General features: G+C 38.7%; 1 protein-coding gene across 1 annotated transcript in view; it reads right to left on the bottom strand.

Annotated features, from left to right (window-relative positions):
• RSU1 (Ras suppressor protein 1) overlaps nucleotides 1-25,740 on the bottom strand; it is a 102,799-nt gene that overhangs the window by 42,301 nt on the left and 34,758 nt on the right. The window contains exon 8 of the mRNA XM_058810459.1: nucleotides 19,393-19,525. Within this exon, the coding sequence (XP_058666442.1) occupies nucleotides 19,393-19,525 (133 nt within the window). The remainder of the gene's footprint in view (nucleotides 1-19,392; nucleotides 19,526-25,740) is intronic.

Below are 25,740 nucleotides of genomic sequence, written 5' to 3'. Positions count from 1 at the left end.
AAAACTCCCAGAAAGTTAATCAAGTATCTTTTATCTACACCATTTGTGCTGGCAGAACAGATGGAAGAGGCTGTTTGGAGAACCATGATTGTCTCAAACTGCCACCCACCTAAAGGTGTAAAATGTTGGAATGCACACAGAGAAAATACCTTTGCTAACCATAGACAAACACTTTTACACAGTTTGAGGCAGGTCAGCCCTCTCCAATCAGTACATAGCTTGACATTCACTGCTACTGAGCTCTAAGGTTTCAGAATACAGTCACTTCAGGTATATTTCTTGTCCACCTTTTGCTACAGCAAAATCTTCCAGTAACCACCATATGAACACTGATTTCTGTTATAACATCACTTCAGAGAAGGCATACTTCACATCAGGCATACAAACCATTATGAAAAGTTGGGAAGAGGCACAGGGTTAATTTGTGAGAGGAACTTTTCTGCCCAAGAGAAAATGAAGTTGAACAGTGAATTTTTCTAATGATCCTACTGTTCTGAACCACGTATCACACGCTGTGTAAAGGAAAAAGACCTTTCATAGTATCCTGCTTAAAAGTTAACAGAGAAGGCAGCCCCCCAACAAGGTACATCACTCCTAAACATTTGAGCACAGGAACTAAATGAATAAACATCAGTGTGGAAAAATATTTTATTTAGTTTATGTAAGGATGAGCTCAGACAGCAGGCAGATAAATTAGCTGGCCAAAAAAGAAATTTTTTGGATTTCTCCTTATAGATACTTAAACTCGACCAGCAAATTCAGCCAGACCCTCCCCAGAGAGATAAGGTAAACCAGATGTATTACATCATATTTCTTCTGGCTTTCCTCATTTCTCATTTCCCCCCATTTTATTTGCAGAACTAAGCCTTTGTGGAAGATTCACTCTTGCAGTAGTATTTCATGTATCACTTGGAGTCTAAACAATTTTGATGCTTTGCAAAATCTTTTGATAAACACAAAGATGCTGCACTTCTTTGGGAACAGGAAATGCACAGCTGGGACTCTGTCTTTTGTTTGAATGAAAAGCAACTGCAGTATCTCAGGCCTTCTACAGGCAAACCATGGTCATGGCAGCAGTGGTCACAAAGCTGTCAGGCAGATTTGTCAAGGTTAATTTTTACACTGATCTGTTTGTGTTTTTCTTAAACTGCCTTATATTTAATTATAAACAGGAATCTTGAGTGTATTTCAGCAAGACATGAAATAATAACACCTAAGAAGGGACTGTTCCTTTATTCAACACCAAGAGATTTATCAAATGCAAAGTGTTCATCACATGGTTTGCACCCAATTTCATTAGATTCTAACTGCTTTTGACAGCAAACAAAAAAAATTCTGCATCACCATGCAAATGGCAGCACAGTAACCCATTTCTAAGTTATTCACCATAAAGCAAAAGATTTCAGCTACAGCATCAGACTCCTCCAGCTTCATACAATAAGACCCAACAAACAACTATTCCACACTGCAAATGTGGAAATGTTTTAAGCTGTACTTTTCTTTCCGAAAGCCAAACCTTTTCCTCTTGCAAATTACATTAAAAGAAAACCCCAAAAAACAATGTGGTTGGCAAAGTAAGATACACCATATGTATCACCTTAGGTTTTCTTCTGCATGCATACTTCTACAGGCAGACTTTTTCATTTGAATTCCACTGGAAGAAAAGATGTCTGGCCTATGTGCACAAATTAGCCAATGTTTATAGAGCAGCCACCAGAAAAGGTAACCGTGACTATCTTAAAGTCACTCATTGTTGGAGCATTTTGTTCAGAGATGCCATAATCATATACAGCTGATGGAAGGGTAAAAGGCAGCTGTAAGCAGCAAATTCTCAAAGCCTGTTCCTGTAAACAACAAAATTCTCAGGCACGTTTCTGTAAACAGCAGAAGTTCTCAGGTTGTTTTTTAATAACAAGTAAATATCTTGTCCTTGGAAAGTTATGGGAAAGCAGAGTGACAAACATGGAGGTCTTTAGAACCGTTCATAACAGGATGAGAAAAAACAAGTCTTGGTCTCAATAACAAACCGCAGGTATTGAAAACAAAAGGAGAGGTTGATGTGTAATCTGTAACCAATGATGAGCTTGGGTTTTGCAATATGTATGAACTTAATTAACACGGTTATAAAATGTGCATGATGGATCAATAAATCGGAGTTCGATGCTGATCAAAGGATGGGTCGTCTCCCTTCGCTTCTACAACTCATGCTGCACATCATGTTGGTAGAAAGCCTCCCCATCCTGCTTCTTTTATTTCAGCAAAAGTTTGTTGCCCTGACAAGCTTGGGAGAGGTGTAAGACACCACACATTCCATAGGTATATAATTGATTTTTGCAACTTTGCTAGGACATCTGTGGGTAAACCATAAAAATGCATTATAAACATGTTTCACCACCATTTATTTTTAAAAGAACCAATTTATAGCTGTAAGCTGGAGAATGGATAAACCCATAGAATTTAATTAAATGCATAGCCCTAATTTTTCAATGTATATCCCTTTTTCATCTAAATAAACAATTTTTTTAAAAAAAGAACAGCAAACAATTATATATAGAAAATATGTACTGCTACTAAACCTTTTGAAAGTATTCTTAAATGTAAACTGCAAACCCATGTTTTTAACAGATGCTGATAGGGGTTTTGGAAAATGCCCCATGGCATTTTCTAAATTCTAAAATTTAGAAAAATTTCCAATATAATGTCATAATAAAATGGGTAAGAAAATGTATTGAAGCAAGACATAAGAATAGAGCAGCTCATCTAGACTGCAACCTGTTATGAATAATTTTAATAAATATGCAAAGACTACATTCTGCCACATCAAACAGCTAGTCAGTTGTAAACCTACAATACATTTTAGGCTATAGTATGTGTGTACCTAGAATTGCGTAACTAATGATGATCCTCATGAATATAGTAATTTGGATTCTGCAATATCTACATTTTGCATCAGTTCATCCCATTATTAATTTTGATAATCTCAGTATTTTACCTATTAATATTATTTTTACAAATTTATTTTTAACGCAATTTTTTAAAAATTTCATGTCAACAGACTTCTGCACTTCAATGCTCATTGTTTTCTAAATGTATCCTTCTGGTAAAGAATGAATTGAACTGAGTTAATGGATGCATTTACTGAACAATAGGTAATTTCAGCACTAAACCAAATGTATACAGGAAAGTGGGAGAATATTTATGGACAGATGAGTGTGTGGAGACATATACACCATGAACATATAAACCTTTTAGAAATCTACCTCTATCCTTTTATCAGAAACACAGGAGGTGTTTCACCTCATCTTAATCCATCCTTACTGTTCCAGTACATACTCTCTTCAGTGCTCATGTATATATTCCCATGCCAATGTACAAATGCTTAAGTGAAAGCAGCCTTTCTGATTCCCTGCTCCCTTGTCTGTGAGACATATGGAGAGGAAGATTTGGTGTGAAACACACCCTACTATTACCTAATATCACAAATCAGTCCTATACAGGAAAACCAGAATTACTAACGTTCACCCTTGATACGAGGGGCTCATTTTCTTATGCATAAATGCTAATAACTTCTTCAGTGAGGAAATAATGAAAGTGACTCACACTACTTACTTTGTGAACACAGGCAAACTCTAGCAAACCAAGTTTCAGAGTATTAAAGCTAAACATTAAGCTGAACGAAGCAATGGAACTAAGTTGATGAATAATTGTATAAATTAGTGGATACAGGAGTTGCCAAGCAAAGGGAAGATGAATTTTCAATTAATGTCTGTCATTTATATGCTGACAAGCAAATATTACAGAAAAAATAATAAAGTAGTGCAACGCTTAAAAAGAAGCAACAATCAGTACAGCCATAACTCAGTGGGAATCCCAACACAACACCAATGTGTAAAAGGCCATTGTTTATCTTTGCAAACTGAAGTGTCAAAATATGATTGCTCAAGTCACTGTCACTAGTCTAATAAGATGCATCTGTAGGTTTCAGGTTGGTTGATAAGAAACTTTACCTGCAAACCCTCCTCCATAAAACAACGTGGGATGTACAGATTATTGCAATGCTTAAACACATATCTGCCCCATCCAAAGGTATGAATCTATGCAGTCAATCACTTGGAATTGATACACCATTAGCAGCCAGATTTTGACCAAACACATTCAACCCTCAACAGCTTCCAATAAAAATGCAAGGTACAAGAGACAACCTCATGAAAATGAAAACACCATCAGTCCCTCGAGTTCTCCATACTAGAGCAGCTCTTGACTCTTTCCATCAGTGGTTAGTCCCATGGAAGGGGCTGTCAGATCTTAGACCTAAACTCTGTTTGACCTCTGTGTGCTGAAGAGTAGAGCTTTATGCCTTTGTCGTGTCTGTGGCACTCATGAAAATCCCGGTGAAGTTATGGAGAACAAAGCCGTGGGTAGGCAGATTTCTGGGAATGAAGTGAATAGGGTTGCCAGTGAAGGGAACAAACAGAAGTGTGTGCTCCAATGCTGGTCTGCACTGACTGGCTGATTTCTTAGCAGCCATCTGACCTGCCAATTCTCCACTGCAAATCCACACACACCTTTGTCTGCTGGTAGAGTTTTTGGGAGGTTATGGCCCTGAGGTGAAGACAACTTGTCTTGAGATCTTTGAAAAGTCACTAAACTTACACAAGATCTGTGACAGACATGGAACTGGCCCACACCTTGTTAGCTTCTGGATACCTCTCCAGTTTAAAGAAGGACTTGAAACTCAAATGCCCACTCAACTATTCATCCAGTGGATGCTTTCAAATTTACTCTAGGAAAAATCTACTCATACCATACATGTATTGCAAGTAAGTCTCCTAAGCCACTGTTCAAATCACAGCCTTTAATCCACTGAATTTGACAGGTCTTTTAACTGTAGTTTTCTATTTACTACCAAAAAGCTGTGCCAAACATGGACCAGTCTAAACCCCAGTCTATCTTAAAATCAAGACCAGAGAAGATCAGTCCTTTCTATTCTGAATGCAAATACTACTGAGTAGCAGCCACATAAAAAGTACACAGAGATAGTTCGTTGTTTTCACATGTTAATGACAAATACAACAGGTTAGAAATTCCATGTCTCATTATAGATTCATCCCAAGAATAAAAAAGAAGATAAAATTCTACTCTTCCAGAAAGATTCACACAGATTAAACTGTAAGTAGGCCAACAAAGAAAGAAAATGTGCAGCTGCAGTTAGATGTTAGCATTGACTACTGGATGTTACCAGTATGTTTTAAAACCACACTTTTAAAGCTGTATCTTGACGAGAAATAAGAGAACTGTATCTAGTTCCCTTATACATTGCATACACAGTAAAGTGAACAACACATAGCAACCATTTTCAGCCATAACTCACTTGACTGGAACCAGACCAGTGAGGCAAACATTAAAGATTACAAGACAAGAGCATTTCTGTAAGCAGATCATCCCAGAGGCAGCCTTATTTTCAGTCACACTTAGGACCACAAACACAGGAAAACATAATGCTGAAGTTAAATATGTTTCTGGGAAAGCATGCATTGAGTGGAATAGGGAACAGTAGGGTTTCTTTTGTATTGTTCACAGTTCTGCATCACTAGGTAGCCATCCAGAAACATCCTTTCTTGTTATTAACACAGAATAAATTCAATCTCCCTTCAGTTATTTCTTTATTATACAAAACATATGAAAGCTACCTACAAGAATTCCATTAATGACATTTGTGTATTTTCAGCATCACCAGATTAATGTGAAACACAGCTGTCAGAACTTCCTCCCTCCCATATTTTCTGAACACAAGAAAAATCCACTTCCAATTAGCTTACAGATGCTGGGTGGGGCAAGTTTTCAGTTCTTAAAAGCACTTGTATTCCCTTCTTGGAAGGTTTGCTTCATTGGTGCATGAAGCAGACTCAGGTTCTCCTCCTCGTGCCTTTGGACACATGGCTGAGGGGCTGATGTCACCAGCCCCTGAAGCATAAACCTGTTTCAGCTGGGCCACCTCTGCTGTGGCTGCACTGCTGCTTCTGGGCTAGTGCTGGCTGCCAGGCAGCGAGCTCAAGGGGTAATTCAGACTAGAGATGCCAAAATAAGTTTCCCACAATATCAGCCCCTGAAAACCCTTGCTTCATGGTCACATTAGAGCCAGCACCAGCTGGGGCACACAGGAGCCTGGCATCAGCAACAGTGGTGCCCAAGGACCCAGCCCTTCCCCTTTGGGCCTCAAAAGCATGGCTTAGTTATTTGGTGAACTGTCTTGATCCCTGAGGTGCTCAGTTCACTATAGGGACAACTTAAAGGGACTTTTTGTTCTCATGACTGCTTCACTCACAGATAAATATGTATATCTACATGCGTCTGTGTGTGTCTATGTACATACGTTATATATATATGTATATATATATATATATAAAAAGAAGAAGAAACATCCTGTACTAAAGGCAGCAATTGTGTCATGGTCATGAGTATTTTAATGAAAATGCAAGCAGAACATCTGACTCCAGCACTAAATGCAATACACAGGTGTCAAAAGCATGTAGTCTTGAATGATCTTTTACATGCCACTTTGTTCACCCTATTAAGATGCTAGTTGCTTCTTTGATTTATCTGATAATAAATTTTTTATGACTAGTGAGTCTCATAAAAATTGCTCTGGTGCTGACTACTTTGATTAATAAGACCAAAGAATCTAAACTGTCAGAAATTCATGGGCAAGAGTAAATTACTGCCAAACATAGATTTAGATATTCCATAAAGTATAGACTAAAAAAGGTTGATTTGGTAATTTTATCTTGCATCAATTTGCTTGATATAATTTATATTCAGGATCAGCACCGTCATTCCTTGCATACCTTTTCTTTTTTAGAAGTCAACAATAGCGTAAATCTGAAGTTTTGAGAAATTAACAGGAGACAGAACATCCCAATACCCAAAACTCACATTTGGAATTTAGCTTGGAAATTAGATCCAGTTGAAAGGTGACTAAACCCCATGTTCTAAGAGCTGCAGCTTTTTTAAGCAAAATCCCTTTTACATTAAGAATCAAAACTGACACTTTTATTCATGCCTAAATTCTATACTGTGATCTTCCTTCCTTGGAGTCTTTGTAGGTAGCAGGTTCTTGCAACACACCTTTGAAGAGTTCTGGATCCCACTCTCTTACCTTGGATGATTCCCAAAACATTTGATGTGCAGAAAGTACCCCAGAATGTGAATACAGATCAAGCATATCCTCCTCCTACCAAGAGGAACCACACTTACAGCACTGGGTAGAGGATTTGCTTCATTTACTTCTGCATATATTTACCATCCTGCAACAGCAATTTGGTGCAAGATGTATTTTTATAGGATTGAAAACCTACCTGATCAAAGATTACTACAGATAACCAAAAGGATTTAGGGAATCACTGTTCCACAGTCGGTGAAACAAATGCTAAGTTTACATTCAGCACTGGAGACAGCTTTTTAAAACACGTGGCAAAACTATGAAGAGGGCTAATATTCCTGCATTAATTATTATTGCTTTTGTGGTGCCAGAGCAAGTGAAATGGTCAGTATACTATGTGATCCTATTTACTGTTTATGCTCCTGCACACTTCACTTTAGACTTCAACTTCTTTTTCCAACCAATTGTAACATAGAAGAAAAATTACAGGGTATTTTTTTCCTGGCATAATTGACACTGACTTTCAGTATATCAGATTTTTAGGATTCAATAATTAAAGTGGTGGGGTACAGAATACAAACAAAGACATCCAAAGCTGTAGTCAAAAAGTGTTGCCTACACAGCACCTAAATTTGACTACTCCCAGCTTTAACAGTAGGGCATTTCTTGTTTGGTCAGAGGAAAGCATTCAAATGCAGGGCAGAAATCCTGTGTCATATATAGCAGAAGTTCTTGCTTTTCAGCTTATACTTTTCAAAAAGAAGTTAATTTTAATGACAAGAATTTAAAATGAAATCTGATCATAACCATTTTCCACACTGTGTTTTAGGTGTACAGGGCTGTAAAAGTGCATATGAACAGGATGACAGTGATACCTGTTAAAATAAAACCATGGCTTTAAAAAAGTTTATCAGAGTTTGTATTACAAGTGGCTACAGCAAACTACACCAGAATAATTCCAACCTCAGCCTTCCACTAGATAAATGGTTGATAAAGGCAATCATAATATTAGGGACACTTCTCCATCTAGCTGATAGCCCTTACCAGAAGGGTAAAAAATTGCTAAAGATCACACAAAAACGTGAAATAATGTGAAACTGAAGGAAGAAACTGGAGTTCAGTAAAAACCAGCATGCAATAAAACAGATATGACTGCATAGAGAATAGAAATTGCAGACAGATCTGCTTGATTATAAAAGCGCCACTTTTAAATTTATTTCTCAAATAAAACCAGCAAATGTGTGCAGTAACTCTTCTTGTTTGGTTATAAAGAACCAATCTGAAGAAGAAAACAAGAAAGCAAATCAACTGAATTTTGAAGATTACAAAGGGTTAAGAGACCACTATTTACTGTTAGCTGCACCATTTTACCAGAAATACCTTATTAAGTGGAATTAGGCCTCAATTAGTATTGCTCTGTCTGCCAGTTCCAACCTATTCTTCACCCTCTTGCTGTCTCAAGGATTTCCTTTAAAATGCTCTATTCTTTTTTACCTACTGTAAAGTCCAAATTCTGCTCCCCGCAATATCCCCTCCAACATACAAAAAACCCCCAAAACAGAACAAAACAAAACCAAAGAAACTAAAACCAGAAACACGTACCAAAAAAAAAAAAAAACCCAAAACACCAGAAAACCTAAACAAACAAAAAACAAACCCAAAATCAAAACAAACAAGATTAGGTGAGTTACCCTCAAAGGATATCAGCTTAATTTCTGAAGTGCATCTATTTTGAACATACTGCCTTTGGTTGGCAACAACGCCCCCCAGAAATGCTGAGAGAACCCCCTGAATCCATTGGAGATGATGGACTCACCATGCCCACAGCAGTCAGGGCAGCAGAACGCACTATTGGATACAAGGCCACACCAGAACTGTGGCAGTTCTGGTAAAGTCTAAAATCAGGCAAGAGATCATTACCTTTGGATACTACACACAGTGTCTTAAAATCCATCATGGATCATACAATAACCTTCACACTGAGATGTTGCTCTAAAACACACCTTCCCAGAAAGCATCCTGAGGCAACTGGAGCACAATAAAAGAAAAATTAATAGGTTACTTTCCCTGGAAGCTTGCCCTACCAAGTTGTACCTTGCTTTCCTTTCCTCATCTGCTTGACTTCTGCTCTCAAATAATCAAGGCGTCGGTATTTAAACACATTTTTAACATTCCTTTTAAAACTACTGATACCAGAATGAATTCAGCATCAGCCCCAGCTGATATCAGATTAGTGAGTATGGGAATAAGAACTTACTACTTGCCACATCAGCTGGGGCTGATGCTGAATTCAGCCAAACCTTTCAGATATAACACTGAACTGCGAGCTGATAGTGCACTTTGGCTATATCTTGTTAAATGTTTTTCAGGGTGGAATGCATTCTGGAAAGATGTATCCACTTGTTTTTATCTCCTCCTGTAATCCTAACCACACAATATACACATACACAGATAAACAATTCTTCATTAAGCTGCTTTAAAATACACTGTGTATAGGCACAGTTCATTAAATCACACAGGACAGCCCCTGCCTTCACTGCTATCTTCCACCAACTTCCAGGTCATCAAAAACAACTGTGTACTTCCTTCCAAATACCCAAAGAGAACATTTAATGACTCCAGGTCAGATCTCTGTGGGCCTCACCAGAAACATTCTCTTTGGTTATTGTCTCCCAAGACCTATGAGGGTGTTGATAATTCTTCTTAATGTTTTATTGAAATTATGCAGTGCTCATTTTCTAGTGACAATGTTGTGCAGCTGTACAAGCTAAATGCCTCATAAAATTCTATGGTTAGAGAGTTGCCTTGACCAACCAAACATACAATATTTATAATATTTAATATTTCTTTAGGAAAAAATTCTGAAAATCATAGTTGTACTTTGAACAGCATTAATGACATTCATATTACAGTCACTTTATTTGTATCATCACTAGTAGAATCCCATGCCTCCTTCTCACTATTTAACCCAAAATTAATTTCAGAGTAAACTTTAGTCCATAATAACCCAATTGGTCTATTCACCTTCCTTGATGCTGGAAAGATACTAGTACTTCTGTCACTTTTTGGGTCTTTTGTTGACACAGTAATTTAATTAAGACACAACTTGGGTGAGTCCAGACTCTGTCAGTCAAGTCTTCTAAATCTTCTGGGTGCATGCCCAGAGGTTTGGATGTTTAAAACCATTTCTCACAACAAAATGTTGGTCAGGCTTCTACTTGAGGGACTGAGAAATAACTCATCTTCCCTAAATTATCACCCAGTTTGCACTGAACAGAAAAATAACAGAACATGACTTTCCTTCCCTTGTCATTAATAATCTATCACAGTTCAGGAAAGGGCCCATTTAGTTTCCCAGATTTATCATAATCAGATAGTTATAAGTAGTCTCTCCAATGGGTAAGAGACAGATGCCACTTTGGATGGGGCCTCTTTCCCACTGCAGAAACTTGTTTCAATCTCCTCTATCATTTTTCCTGCCCAAGGTGCCACTTGCCTGCAGCTGCACATCTTACTTTGCTTGCCTGCTTATATCCCAAGGTTCTAGGGGGTCTAAGAAGCTGTTCTCTACGCCAGGTCCTTGATTCTGCTGCTTTCCAGTTTCTTTTGTACACGTCTACTTATTACTCAATTTGGATTTATCATAATTACCACTAATTTTTAACTCAGCTAGTGATCTTGCCTTGCCCTATAGTTTGATGCAACTTTGTATTGTTTCCCTACTCAAACCATGTATCCTTCTTGTGTTTCCCTAGCTTTGGTTTCAGCTTCTGCACTTAACTCACTTCATTCCAATTTCACTTCTAACACAGCTCCAGATGTCTGCCCCAGTGACATAAACTCTAGGTTATCATCCTTGACATGGCAAATGGATTACTGCATAATATTCTAAACTTTTATATGAAGTTCATATCAAAGGGAACAGCAGAATCAGTAGTTACACCAATATTTATATGTGCAGTATCTATATCTGTCAGGTACATCAATGATAGCTTTGGTTTTATTACATATCCATCTTAGCAATATATAAACAAAAACATACAGACATAATGTTTTTATTGTTTATCTTTCGACATGGGTTCCAGTTAGCTCTTCTTTAGGGAAGAGTTACAGATTTGCATGTAAATGTTGTCTAAAGATGTCAGGACTCTGAGTCATCTATTTTCACTGTTGAAAATAATGTACTAATATATTTATCAATTTTTAAAATACAGCCAATAAATACAACATGTGGTTGGGATACAAATCAGCATTTTCATATAAAATATACAGTACCATGTCTTCAATACAATAGAACCAAACATAGATGACATTTTTATATTTCCCCACATCAGGGTGAGAATAGATTTTTATTGGAAAATTTAAATTTTTTTACTGGTACGTGATCAAAATATGTGAATCAGGACTATTAATACTTGTTTACTTTTGAGCTGTGATGGATCTTGCTTCTTGCCATCCTTTTAGAGAAGCTCAATTTGTCATGAGCTCATCTTCACAGGAGATGTGGCATCTCAGAAATTCCCACCCAACATAGATCATTGAGGTCATCTTTCTTCCACTACCTTTACCCAGTCTTTGAAACCATGCTCAAATAAATGAGGTCACAGCTACCACTGGCACAGACGTTACATCCATGTCAGGGGTCAAACGGTAAAGATACCAGGCTAAAAAGGCACTGAAATATTTGTGAGCTCCAGTAATGGAATGTTGGACACACAACACCACCTTAATTTTTGTACAGGCCCAGGACAATCAGAGTGCAAATGAGGAGGGAAAAGAGATGCTCACTAATGGTGCCTGCTGTCAGTATATGAACATGAGCAATCCCTCCAGGAACAGTGAGAATACTGGTTCTAGAAGTATTTGTAGAGCTGCATCTAAGAGAAAACTAATGCATGAAATCTTCTATTCCACTGCCCTGGCTTTGTCTGGGGCACAGTTAATTTTCTCCCTAGTACCTGCTACAGTGCAGTGTTTTGGATGCAGGATGAGAATATTGTTGGTAACACACTGATGTTTTGGTTGTTGCTGAGTAGTGCTTGCACTGAGCCAAGGACTTTTCAGTGTCTCATGCTCTGAACGTGAGGAGATGCACAAGAATCTGGGGAAGGGAAGGGGAACACCTCTGGGACAGCTCACCAAACTGGCCACAGGGATATTCCACACCACAGAACATCCATACCCAGTGCAGAAACTGGGAGGAGTTGGTCAAAAGAGACTGACTGCTGCTCAGGGATGGGCTTAGCCTTGGTCAGTGGGTAGTGAGCAATTGTATTGTGCAACAATTGCTGGGGTTTATTCTTCTATTTTTTTCATTACTATTATTATTATATTTCAATGTCAGTAGTATTTTTGTATGTATTTTGTTTCAATTATTGAATTGCTCTCATCTCAACTCAAGCTTTTTCCTTTCTTGATTCTCCTCTCCATTCCATGGGGTGCATGGGAAGGAGTGAACAGCCATGTGCTTCTGAATTGCTGTCTGGGGTTTTAACCACTGCATCCACAAACTACCAAAGAATACTAGATACAAAATCAAAGAAAAATAAAGAAGGTAAATGGCATTTATTATGGCCTGTCTTTCTTAGCAAGCCAGGGTAGACTCACTATCCAAGTGAGTCTATCCAGAACTATCCAAGTTCTTCAGATGTTTACTGACCTCTGTGGATCACACAAACAGCTGAGGCATCCGACAGAGCTCTGCTGAATTGGATCTACAGATGTTTCAATCAACTGGTCTGTGTTCTTCTATATGATCCTTATTCCCCCAAGAAGTACAGAATACAAACCATTTGATATTACACCTGAAATTAACTGCACCCAATTCTTTTTGCTACCATCACAAGATTAGACAATGACTGGGTAATTTAATTTTACTTAAGAGATAGCCAAAGAAAAGCATTCTCTCTAGGTATCTCTACAGCCTAAGTGCAAAAACAAGTCAGTAAGACTTTCATAACCTCAAATGATTTTTTCCTTATATATAACTTATAACAATTATAAGTTATATATAATGAATATATAACTTAGAATTGTTATAACAGTTCTTAGGCTATGAAAAATTGTCAGTAATTATAAACTACTGTACAAAACTGCCATATATGTTTACTTAAACAGGTTATTAAATGGAGGAATATGCATAATTATTCTTCATAGTAACATAAGAAAGAGCTTTGCCTCCTTTAATTTAATATCAGTGGCACTCTGCAGTTATCTGAATATATATGTGGGTGTCATCAGAATTTTTCACTCAACTATGAGGAAATGTGAATGCAAGCTCTGCCTACATCACATGCTGTCCTCTGCCACAAGTAATCACATCATTTACTCCTGCCCAACTGATTGGGGCTCACTGAAACAAGATTTTGGCCTTCATTTCTTCTGTTGCACGACTATTTCTATCAGAAGCTTATTTATTACCTTGCTCCCTTAATAATTAGAGGGCTCCCATCAAACATACTCCTGACCAGCTTATTATTATTTGTTCCTATGTCCACCATTTTTTATGCCTTAAATGAAATTTCTTCTTCCTCCTCTCCCCTCCAATGACAGCCATAAGCTCTGATATCAGGCTTGACTTTGCTAAATAAATATCTGTTCATTTCACTATCCTATTATATTTTCACACTTTGTCTGTACCTGCCTGAATTCACCTTTTATGAACATGATGACCACAACTGCAAAATATTTCCTTTTCTGTACTGGAAAATTTCCACTCTTTTAGCCAAGCTCTGGGGACTGTGCTTATCTTTCTCTCCTCCTCACTCCAGCATATCACACTGGTGGCTCGCCTGCAACTAATACAGCCAAGCCTTCCTCTTTGTTTGCTAATTCTTACTGAGTGGTATGCTGATTCTTTTTTATGCTGCTAGCTTTGCACCATCAGCAAACACAGTTTAAATACTCCTGCTTTTTGTGCCAGCATAAAAAAATCAGATTCTTGAAGGTCCTAGGCCGTGCTGCCCAAGTAACACCATTTCAGGACTATCTCCCTTCATATCAGTTCAACTTGATGATGCCTCCCTATCACCTGCTGCCAATTCCCACTTTCCCAACATGCTTCCCAAGAACCAACATATGGATTCTTCACTTGTTTGACCTCTTTTCCACTCCTTAATAGGTGGTTTTACTGATTATCATCTTTACATTATTGGACAGCACCAACCACGCAGCTGGCTTAACTTAACTTATACAAGCTTAACAACTGTAAGATCACCAGTTATGTCAAGATACTATTTGTACTTTAGTGCACTACTCTGAGTATCTTGCCAGGCTCCTTGAGTTGTTAAAAATAAATCCTGAAATACTCTTCATTAACGTAATCCAGAAGAAGAATCTGCTCCTTCACGACCTGTGTCTCCTGCCCTGGAAGCAGCTACTGCATAATAGTGGGGCTCAGTACAACAACTCATTCCCAAGAAGCTGAGGAGATTGTCTCTACACAGAGGGCTGAATCAAGAGTGAATTTTTCCACACTGTCACTGTTGATGAAATGGGGTTTTCAATTACAATGCCCAGCACAGAGCAAGCTGCCCAGGGAAGCCTATGTTCCAAGGCTGTCCAGCAATGTATGCTCAGCACTACATTTGTCAAACCATTTCCTCCACTAAGAGTTCATGTGTCAGTCTTGAAAATGGCTTGCTCTTCTACCACCTTTCCTGATGGAAATATGAAAAGTGCAACTTGCTTCCTTTCACAAAACATCTTGTTGAGCCTCTTGACTCCAAACTGACTGCCTTGTGGGGAAAACCTGCTTTCTAGAGACTTAAAAATGGTGTGACTGTTCTATTGTAATTCTGCCTCACTGGAATATGGAAATCATACAGGGAAACAACAATTATTAAAATCATGAAGTGTTAAAAGAGGATTGCTGGGTTTAAGGGCAATGCATTTAAAAAATGCACTCAGAACCCAGCAATTTCTTTTATTTTAGCTGGGATTAGACTATCAGCTCTTGATGTCTGCAACAGATTCTGCTGTGATAAAATCAAAATTACTGTTCTTTCTGTTACAAACATGTAAAGAATACATTCCACATGAAGATGGATCAAGAGCACATGAATAATTCCAGAAATGTACCCAAAAAGCAGCTTTCTGGACAAACATTGCTGTAAATGCCAGCAACCAAACCCACCCACTGGTACCAATTGTACATCTCAGTTTTGTCTCATCTTAAATCAATAATTATCCTATATAAATCCTAAGGAACATCCTAAGGAACTAGAATTTTATTCTTCATAGGAGCTTAATTCATTGTTTTCTTTCAAACATTAAAGTCTGTCTGCACTTATCTAAGTACATTGTGACCACTAAATCACACAATACATCATCTCTTTGTCAGTATCCTAGACAGAGAAGATCCTCTGAGAATATGCTTACAACATAAAGGTCACTCTGAAAGTTGACTAAAGGCATGAATAAAAAATAAAACATTTAGTTAAGCCCTTTGAGGAGACAAGGTTGCCATTATCCCTCACTGTTTAAGGAAGCTCTTCAACTGCTTTCAACACTATCATAACATCACACGGCGAGTTTAATGGCAGCTCCTGAGTATATACAGAATCAAAGCCAAAATTCAGCTTACTAAAGTTTTAGAAAGTTACACAGCAGAGAGAGATTAAGAATCATTACACACTTGGCAAACTGACCTATTTCCAAATGATGCTGTCACCAGATGAAATGTGCAGTGGGTGTATTTTAGCCAACAAAAGCTAGCAAAGTGCCAAGAGCTGCTGAATTTCCTGTTAAGAATTAAGAGCCCCTCCACACACATTTTCCAGCACAATATATGGCCCATCTTTTTGTCAGCACAAGTCTTCCTTGAAAAATTAGGGTTGGAAAAAAATCACCGGGCACCATTTCTCATGAAAGGTAAGGAAATTAAAGGAAATGAAAGAAGCTACAAAGTAAGATGAGCAGATCTGAGGGTCTCAATGGTTAACATTCTTCTGAAGTAAAGTGCAATTCCAGTTTTATACTTGGTGAATGAATACCATGTAAAACAGGAGTGTGGAAATGTAAAAGTATGCAAGACAAATGACATTTTATCTTTAGACATAATCATCCCTCATGGGTGTCATCCCTACTTATCAATTAATCACTAAAGCATGAATATCCCAAGACAAGGCTAAAAATGGGATGTAATTTTTCACTAAATATGCTTGAAACAGCCAGTACATTTCACAAAGGAAAAGAAGAGGTTTGTGATCTACTTGGTAGCTGCTTCCCAAGTTCAGCCTCACAGAATGTGGATGGAGATCCCTGACACTGACTGCAGTGATGGCTTGTGCCAGTCATCAGCAGAAACCTCAAGGTTTATTTACATGACTGCAAGTGAGTGCACTGCCAGGACTTAATGAGTTACTGATTTCTGGCTAAGTTAAGAGCAACTGAGCAAAGTTCTAGCCACTGCAAACATAAAATAAAAGTTATTAGCATAACCCCCTTAGTGAAAATGCAACCTGGTGAACCTCTGAAACCTGGCACTTGAGACCGTATGAGCAAGCCTACCCTCACTGTCTTAGCTAGCCTAGACAATGTGAAACTTATGAAAAAAGGAAAGTCAGTATTTCCAATCAGCTAGCAAAAACAATGGGCACAGGGAAACAAATCTCTCTCTCTGGAGTTCAAAATTCATCTGCCACACAGATGCACAGTTCTGGTTTATGAGAGCCTACATCTTCCAGTACCTGAAAGCAAACTTACTGGTCTGATGGTCAGCTGCTGATCTATGTTCTATCTTCTCAGTGTGGCAAGTGAGGTTAGCTAAGCAGCAACCTTTCCAATCATTCAATTAATGAAAAGCCTACTGCTTTGCCTCACAATAAGTTTATCTGTCTTGATCTATCAAATGTTGGAAGATTTTTTTACTTTGGCAGAATGAGCAATAAAACACATGAAAACTCAAGAAGTTGACTTTTCTTATTTAGATACCCACAAGGGAAAATACAAAGTTCACATATCAACCTTGTGTTTTGCTTAATAGGAAAAAGACACACTACCTGTTCAAGGGCTCTGAAAGAAAAAGACAGTTGAAGAAGCTGTATGGTCATTAGTAGGAAAAGATCAAAATTCTACCACAAAACCAGTTAAATTTCTTCTGAGTGTAGAGCCTATCTGCTTTTGTGCACAACAGTGTTACCAGACCTGTTACCTAGACCATGCCACTGCTTTTGAGTGTTAACTCCTAAACCAAATGAAATCAGAGGAATGTCTTTAGGACATGGCATCCCAGTAATTCTCAATCACATATTTAGAGGAAACTGGAAATAGAAAGGACAATCTTTTCTCAGGAGAGAAATCCATGAACTCTCTTTTTGGCAGGGCAAACAAGGAAAATCAAGACTCAAAAAAAGTTACTACTGGTTTTCTAAGAAATCATACTGATACTTTTTATTTATAATTTTAATATAAAATGGTCATATGCTGAAAATCTAAAATTGACACATAATTATCTCCATGCATTTGGTTTCTGTCACTAAACTTTAAAAATTATGGCACATTATTGAAATAAATTTCTAAGATCAAAGCAGAAATCATGAATAAGACACAGAAACATTATTTGATTTTGATTTTTCTCCCTATGAATGATTAGAGTCTGATTCTGCTTATACCAATAATTATACAGGTTTCAATTATTTACTGAGGACAGCATAAAAATTGGCCCATTAGCCAATAAGACACTGCTACACCTAGCAAACAGTAAGACAACAAACCCAATATGGCTAACTTAGAACAAAGAACAACAGCTGAGGAAACTGATGAAATACAGAACCTTCTTGTCAATTTTGATTACACCAGGAAAGTTGCCAGGGCAGTTTAATATACCCAGAGTTAGACGTTTTAATTTTTTTAGAAATAATTACAGATACATAATAACAGCTTCCCCCCCATCCCCCTCCCCAGCAACCAAATATGAGTCAAATTCTCGAAACTGCACTTAAAATTTTGCTGTCTTCATGATGCCCAGAGTGGTCCCTGAGAGAAGTGCATGAGGGTCCCTAAACCACACTGCTCAGCAAAGAGAAATATAAAACTGACAATACAAAACAAAATTATCAAGCATGATCAAGGAGCTGAGATGCAGGTACACAGTGAACAGTGGGGAGGCATGGTCCAAGGAGACAGGCAGCTGCTTCCCTACACCATGTCTGTAGTACAGAGTACTACTGCAAGAAGGGTGTTGCAGCCTACTTAAATCTATGAATAAATCTGTCTTGAGAACACGAATCACAGCATAAATATCAGCACCCTTCTGAGACACGCAATTCTTGCAACCACTCTTCCATCTGTGATTCTTTTCATTTAAAATTCTGTAAATGAAGAGCAATAGCCTACAAAAGCCATTGTTGGGTCATTTAGTTCCTACAGAAATTTGCATCTCAGTTATTTAATTGGAATCCCACAACTGTCACTTGTGAATACCCTTCTCTGGTAATTTTGTTCAGACAGCAACCATATAAAAGATTGTCAGAAATGCTTCTGAATTATTAAAATACAGTTTTTAAATAAAGGCAAAATGCAAAAATTAACTTTCCAATCCAGGTTGTACTACCCACTGCTCTTAGGGAGACAGCATCAAGTCAGTTGCTAGACATTGAAAAATAACTTCCCATCTGAAGAATAACATGGAGATCTTTACTGAAACAAATATTACAATTTAGTGAATAATTAAAGACATTATTTTCTAAACTAATGGTCTGCATTTGTACATGGAATCTTGCATTAAAATGAAGAAGCCCAGCACACACATTTACACCGTTGAAGAAAACACTAGTACCTGTACTTGAATTACTAAGATTGTAGACTTTCACAAATTAGTCCAGATCAAACCATGATCAAAGTCTGGATATCTCTCATATCTCTGCATTCAAAAGCATTTACAAATATCTATTTCAATCTATAAAGCCATACTGAACATACTTAAAATTAGTACTTATCAAAAGGCTTGTAACACTTGTTCTTTCACATCTCTCATGTTACATAACAGCTCTTAGAAATAAACTAAAAATGCAGGACAGTATCAAACAGTCTTTGTGCTTTCCTAACTTGTCTACATGACAGTTACCTTCTTCTTGGCAAAATTCCTTAATATAAATGTACAGGCTTGCATATTTGTCCTGAATACCAAGTTACTGCATGTATTATGAAAGATGTGTGCAGCTTGTAACACCTTGCCCAACACACTACAGGGAAATAAATAACCCAGCTACAATATATAATGTAATACTTACTATTTATATGTTTCTGAACGAATGTATTCAAAAACATGAGATACTCCCAGCTGGAACTGATCAGCAATAGGAGTTACCCAGGGATTGTTCTCTGCTTTGAAGACTTGTTTTTGACCAGTCAAATCCAAATTACCTGAAACAGATTAAACAAAACATCAGATGAAAAATATTTGAAACATGAAAAACTTGAAAGAAATACCTTACTGTGAATGTAAAAACTTTTTATTCGTTTCAGAGAGTGCAACTATAATAACAGCAAATATTTCAGTCTCAGCAAGGAGAAATAGAAGGACACAGTAGTTCCTATCATGATGGATGCAGTTCCACTCTACTTGTTTCAGTGCTGCTATGCACTGCAAAGCAGGGTTGAACTCTGCCCACTTATTTATTAAATTACTTTTAACTGTGACTTGATAATGCATCTGTTCACTATCTCCACTATGACCTGCAGGAATGAAAGGAGAATGATTCTCTGGTAGAAGTCTGCTCTGCTGAAGCTTAGCATTGCACAGCATTCCTCAATCCCTGCTCCAGGGGCTTTTTGCATTCCCAGTGCCCAGAACATTGTCTACACCAAGATCCCACTCTGATCTGTGGTTAGAGTGACACACACTCACAACAGCACAGACAATGCCATTCTTGTAACATGGCAGTTTTACTGATTCTTGACAGAAGATGTAAGAGATCTGCCATGGGCTTGCTCAGGGCTTTTTTGTTCATTTTGTAAAAGTTTACCACTTGAGCCCAAAAATAGCACGTGCTCCACTCAATCCTCTCATGAGTATGGATACAAAGTGCTCAATTCCAGGATAGCCTAGCCACTGAAATATTTCCTTGTGTTCTTCAAATTAAGAAATCTGTAGTGTATTTTCAATTTTTTTTGGCGAATTTTACAACGAAGAGAGGCCTACCACTCCCCCATAAATCAACAAGAACTAAACCAAAAATAATCTTCAACTAAGGGGAACAAAACAAAAAATATTTACAGAGTTTTGAAGACTGACTGAGCCAGGCTGTTGGTGGAATCTGAAATCAATCTCACACCACAGCTTTCCAAAATGAAAGGGTGTGTGCAAGTGCAGGCAAGGGGAGCTGCTTCAAGCCCTGTGCTCACTGCTCACTTTGGCTACACATTCTGCGTGACAGCTAATCCTTGGTGTATTCCGCTCTGTAAAAGGGGTTAACACAATTAAAGACAGGCCATTAAACGGTGTGAAAAGATGCCAAGCATCTCATACCAGCCTATGAGGGAGTCAGGAGTCACTGTTACCTTAACAAGCTCATCTGCCAGCTGTCTGCGGCAGGAGCATCCCCCACAGCCGTCAGTCAGGCACTGGCGGCAGCGCCCGCCGCACGCTTCAGTGCGCCTCTCTGCTTTATTAGGGGACTCAGCAGCCCTGCTCTAACAGGGATCAGGAAAAAGGATTAAGTGCTGTGACAAAGAGGACCTAATAAGCTAGAAAGCAGTGTGTCTAAATCTGTGCTGGCTGAAGGCGCAGGCTGGTGCTCTCAGCATCCAGATCTCACGCGGAGGTTGCTGGGGAAGCCGGCCAGAGCAGCAATTAGCCCCAGCCCTCTGACCAGGGCTGCTGGGAATGTTATGCTTCACTCAGGGGCTTGCTTTGCAATTGCAAATTGGATTTCCCATTTTATTACCTCCAAAAAATCCTGTATGCTGCTCTCCAAAACCATCAACACTGCAAGCACTCTGGAGGTGGGGCATCAAATTAAAATGATCAATCTGTGTATACTATAAAAAAACCAGTTAAATTTGGGGAGGCAAGATTGGCCCCATCACAGGTCAAGTTCAATGCTGCTTAAAGGAATAAGTCACATGTGCGCAAAAATCTCAATCTGGGGTCTCAGCTAAATCCTCTTGTCCCAAGCTATGTCAGAAATTTACCATCAAGAGAAGGCTGCTGCATGTTTCCATTCCTACAGTACAGTGTGCCCACTTCCATTTCAAATACCACATGGCCCATCTAAACATAATTAATTGTAATAATTACTACTCTACTACAGCCAAAGGAATCTTACAGCAAAACCAAGATTGCTCAAGCAGAATAACCTGTAAGCCCCCATGCCAATGTAATAGCTTTATTTTCCTCTGTCTCCTCTTTTTTCCTAAAACACACTGGAGGGAGGTACCAATATTTCTTTTCACCTTCAGAGGGAAGCAGAGGCCCTAATTAATCTAATTACAGAGGAAACTGGGGCGCACAAAAATTGAGCATCCGCACCAAAATCCAGCCCTTCCTGCCCAGGACGTCCTTCTGGGAGCCTTGCCAGCAGCAGCTGGCCTGGCAGCCCATCCCACCGGCCACCTAGAGCTGCAGTGAGAGCCTAGGGACTTGAAGTGAAGAATTTAATCAAGTGTGGTAGTGAGAAAGGGAACAACTTGTCTGTCCTCATAGCAAGCACCAGGTTCTCCGCAGGTGAGCGAAGGAGGGCTGCCCTACAGACGACAGGAAGGACAGGGCAACCAGGGCTCTAAAAACCTGACTGTTGGACACCAAAATTTCCATCTGGAAATGAAGGATGGAAAGAGGCAGAAAAATAAGCAGGATAAGAAGTTACAGGGAGAGTGCCCCACCTCAGCAGAACTAAGTAGGAAATGGAGTCTAACCCTCCTGATGCAAGGCAAGCCATTTGAGCACAAAGAAGCCACACAATTAAAAAATGAGACAAGAGAGGAACGTGTCTCTCCTGCATCACCATACAGTGCTTGGAGCCATATCCTAGGGTCCTTTCTGTGCTTACAGCTAATAAATCCATGAATCAAGGGCATACATACCTAACTCTACACTGGCTGCAGGATAGCCAGGAGTCCCAAGCACAAGGCCAAAGTCTCAGTAACATCTCAGGAACAGTATGTGCTGGGGCAGCCAAACACTCAGGAGCACTGCAGGGACCCTCCTGCTGCAGTGCACAAGACAAATCCAGCAGTGTGGAAGAGACCATCACACTTGCCTGAAGCCATGGCTCTGGCACCAGGCTCCCCACAGGAGTGCCCAGCAACTGCTCACCTCACACGTGTCCTTGTCCCCCAACTTCAAAAGCCTCCTCACCTAGGAGATTTTTTTATGGCAACACCATGTTAGCAAATGCTGTTATTCCACCCCTGCAGCCTATTCACCCCCTACTAGAGCCAGGAAAAAAGCCATGGCAGATGTGCCTTCATGCATGTTGTCTAACAGCAACATCAGCAGAACACTGTACCCAGGGCTCTCAGAAATTTATATGCTGTTCTGCTACACAGATCACATCAAATCCCTCAGATACTTTTAGAAGGCAAAATACAGAATTACCTCTAGTAACACCCCAGCACTGAAGATTCAATCACAAAATATATTGGGATAGGAGACTGCATTGGTCATTGCTGTTTTGTTCTACATCCACATCTACCTATTAAAAATATTTATCATTTCTGTAATTTGGCATAATCGTTTCACTAAAATTGTATTTCTTCATTATGGGTTTAATGTTCTTGCTATTTTGTCATACTGAAAGAGATCAGCTCCACTGAAAGGCATCACAATCATATGCCTCTGGTAAGCAAGGAGGAACAGGCCACCTTCAAGGCTAGTCAGCACAGTCCCTTTCCTAGGGCACAGAAATGTTATATTTAAATTATTTCTGAGTGCTTATAAAATTATTCTAATAAATCATCAAAACTATACATCCCAGAACCCAGGTTTAACATGCTTAAAGAGTAAGTACCAACAGGTACCTTCTTTACTCTATCTTGAGTAAATATAGATTTCCAAGTAGGAAGACTGCTAAGTAGACACTGCTGCTACCAGTAAGTGGACACTGAAAAGAGAACAGAATCTGGAAAAGGGAAGGGCAGAGATCTAACAGCTGACTGCTGTGGATGACCTGCACAGAATGACCAAAAGCCTTTTAAGAGAAGCCATCTGTGTCATCTTAGAAATGCCTGATCTTGGCATTTTTATTTTTGTCCTAGTACTCATTGTATCTAAAGATGATCTTGAACCTTTAATTTTGATTGGATCCTTGTGATTTAACTTCTTTGTTTACTCCATCTCAAAACTAAATTCCTCCTAATGCCCAACTACTCAGCTGTGCAGACATAAAACTATCTATTGCCCAAATCTCTTGTTAGCTACCACCTGGGAGCTGTAGTAAATAATCTACACCAAAACCCTTGAGAATTCGAGTGCAAAATCAAAGTGTGCATATTTTTATTTTTGACACGTTTTAACTTAGGTCATCCATTAACAAAAAGTACCATTCTTTACTTCCTAAACTCAGAGCATCTACAGTAATGGGTGGGCAGAAGGGTCACCTCATATGACAGTGGGCACACCTCATCCTGAGAGATATTTAAAGGATAAGAAGGCACCTACACTTTCCTGTCTTAATGGATCTATCCTGCACTTGAGCTAAAACATTATCATTAATGTTTCTTATTTTTGTGGAAATAAAAAGTGGTTTGTGAGAACATTTATGTTTTGCTCAAATGCCTCCAACAGTCAGAAAAGAGCTTAGAATAGAAAATCAAATGCTGCCTCCCACAGTGGTGTTTGCAGAGAGTGTTAGAGCCAGTAATAATACTAACCATCACTTTGGCCCAGGGTGCCTTCAGACCTCCCAGGCTACTGCTGTCCATTAGACCTAGCCTGCAAGCACCCCTGACATATACAGGTACAGGCCCCCCATCCTCTCGTGATGGATGATTACAAAGCATGCAATATTTACCCAATGCCTGTATATTGGAGGTACAGTAAGGTATGACTAGTGTAGATAGGTATTACTTCAATACACACAAAAAGAAACAGAATGAACACACACATGGCTTGTCCTTTTCACTTGAATGCCCCCTGGTAACACTTTAAATACTTCCAAAAATTAAAAGGTGAAATTAAGTAATTAAACAACTCTGACATTTGAGAACTGAACACTGGCATTCAGCATAAGAAACATGACCCTAGCTGTAAAATGCCAGATCAACACTTCTTTGGAATGGTTTAAATTCATCCCCAGTGGAGCTTCATTAAAATAAATGGATATAATTTTTAGCTTGTATACTGTTGAGTTTCATATCTGTACCCTGTTGATACTCTAACTCCCCTCCCAGCCTAGACTCTTCACTGACCTCAAGGAGAGTCCTCAAGCAGTGACACATCCCTTTTAGCAATTCCTCTTAAGACTGCAATTCAAACGTTCTTTCCCTTTACAATGCAAAGGTCTTACACTGTCGTACATATAACAGGAGGAACAAAATTAGTTTTAGTAATTTATTTAGATATAAATACCTTTGAATCCTGTTTTATTAAATGCTAAGTAAGGGATCAATCCACTGCACTAAATTTAAACTTAGGCTGTATGTAAAAATATGTCCATCCTGGCTTGTTTTAGATTTGCTTTACACTACAGGGCTTATAATTTTTATTACTTTTGTGGCATTTGCTTTGTCTCAACAGAGAGAGAGATTGTTTAAAGTGTGGGGGTAGAAGAAATAGAATGACTATTATGTCATGAAAAGGATACCAAAGCAATTAATTGTGAATGATGTTTTAATACCTACGTAAAAAAATTTGAAAAGATATAGTCATTTCTATGCCACAAAGTATCATCAAAAGACAATGATTTTTACCCCAATCTTAAGCACATGTAAGGCTGTGCACCAGCAACTCATACCATTCTTATAAACAGGTAAGATAATTTCTGCTTTGAAGACAGCACTTTTGAAGGATTAATAACAGAAGCCAGTAGATTTGAACAGTATTTATAAAGGAGCAGTGAGACAACAAAGAGCAAAGTCTTCTTGTGCCTAAGTGCAGCGTGACTCAATTCTTTGGAACTGGCAGAAATATTCACGTCAATATTCAGTATGATAAAGAAATCTACATCTCCACAGCATATGTATTTGCTTATTGATGAGCTCCTGTGCACTAAGAGAGAACAACTAAGTTTAGTAAATCTAAAACTAGACTGAAATGCCTCCAAAAGATCAATCCCAGCAAGACTTCTGCCCTCTCACCCCTACAACCTTATAGTGAAGAAGGTTTAACACTACAAGTCATCAGCTCTTCAGAGAACCCCAAAATAGCATTTGCGGTGGCTCTACATAATATGGGAAAAGGTTAAAGTCTCAGATAACAAGAAATCAGATTCAGTACATGCAAATAAATAAGATACCCCAGAGCATCCATCCCACAGAGGCAGGCTGGAAGTGTTCCCCTGGCTCCTGTCCTAACCACACAGACGGGAATGCCTGCAATCTCCCCTGTGAGGGTTAGATAGGAAGCCCCAAGGTAAGAGAAGGCTGAGGGAGCAATCTGAAAGCCAAACACTGAGGCCAAAGTCCATCCTCAGTTTTAC

Source organism: Ammospiza caudacuta, chromosome 1 (assembly GCF_027887145.1).
Source record: "Ammospiza caudacuta isolate bAmmCau1 chromosome 1, bAmmCau1.pri, whole genome shotgun sequence".
Taxonomy (NCBI): Eukaryota; Metazoa; Chordata; class Aves; order Passeriformes; family Passerellidae; genus Ammospiza; species Ammospiza caudacuta.
Note: the sequence above shows the minus strand (reverse complement) of the source record. Positions and strands in the feature narration are given on the sequence as shown.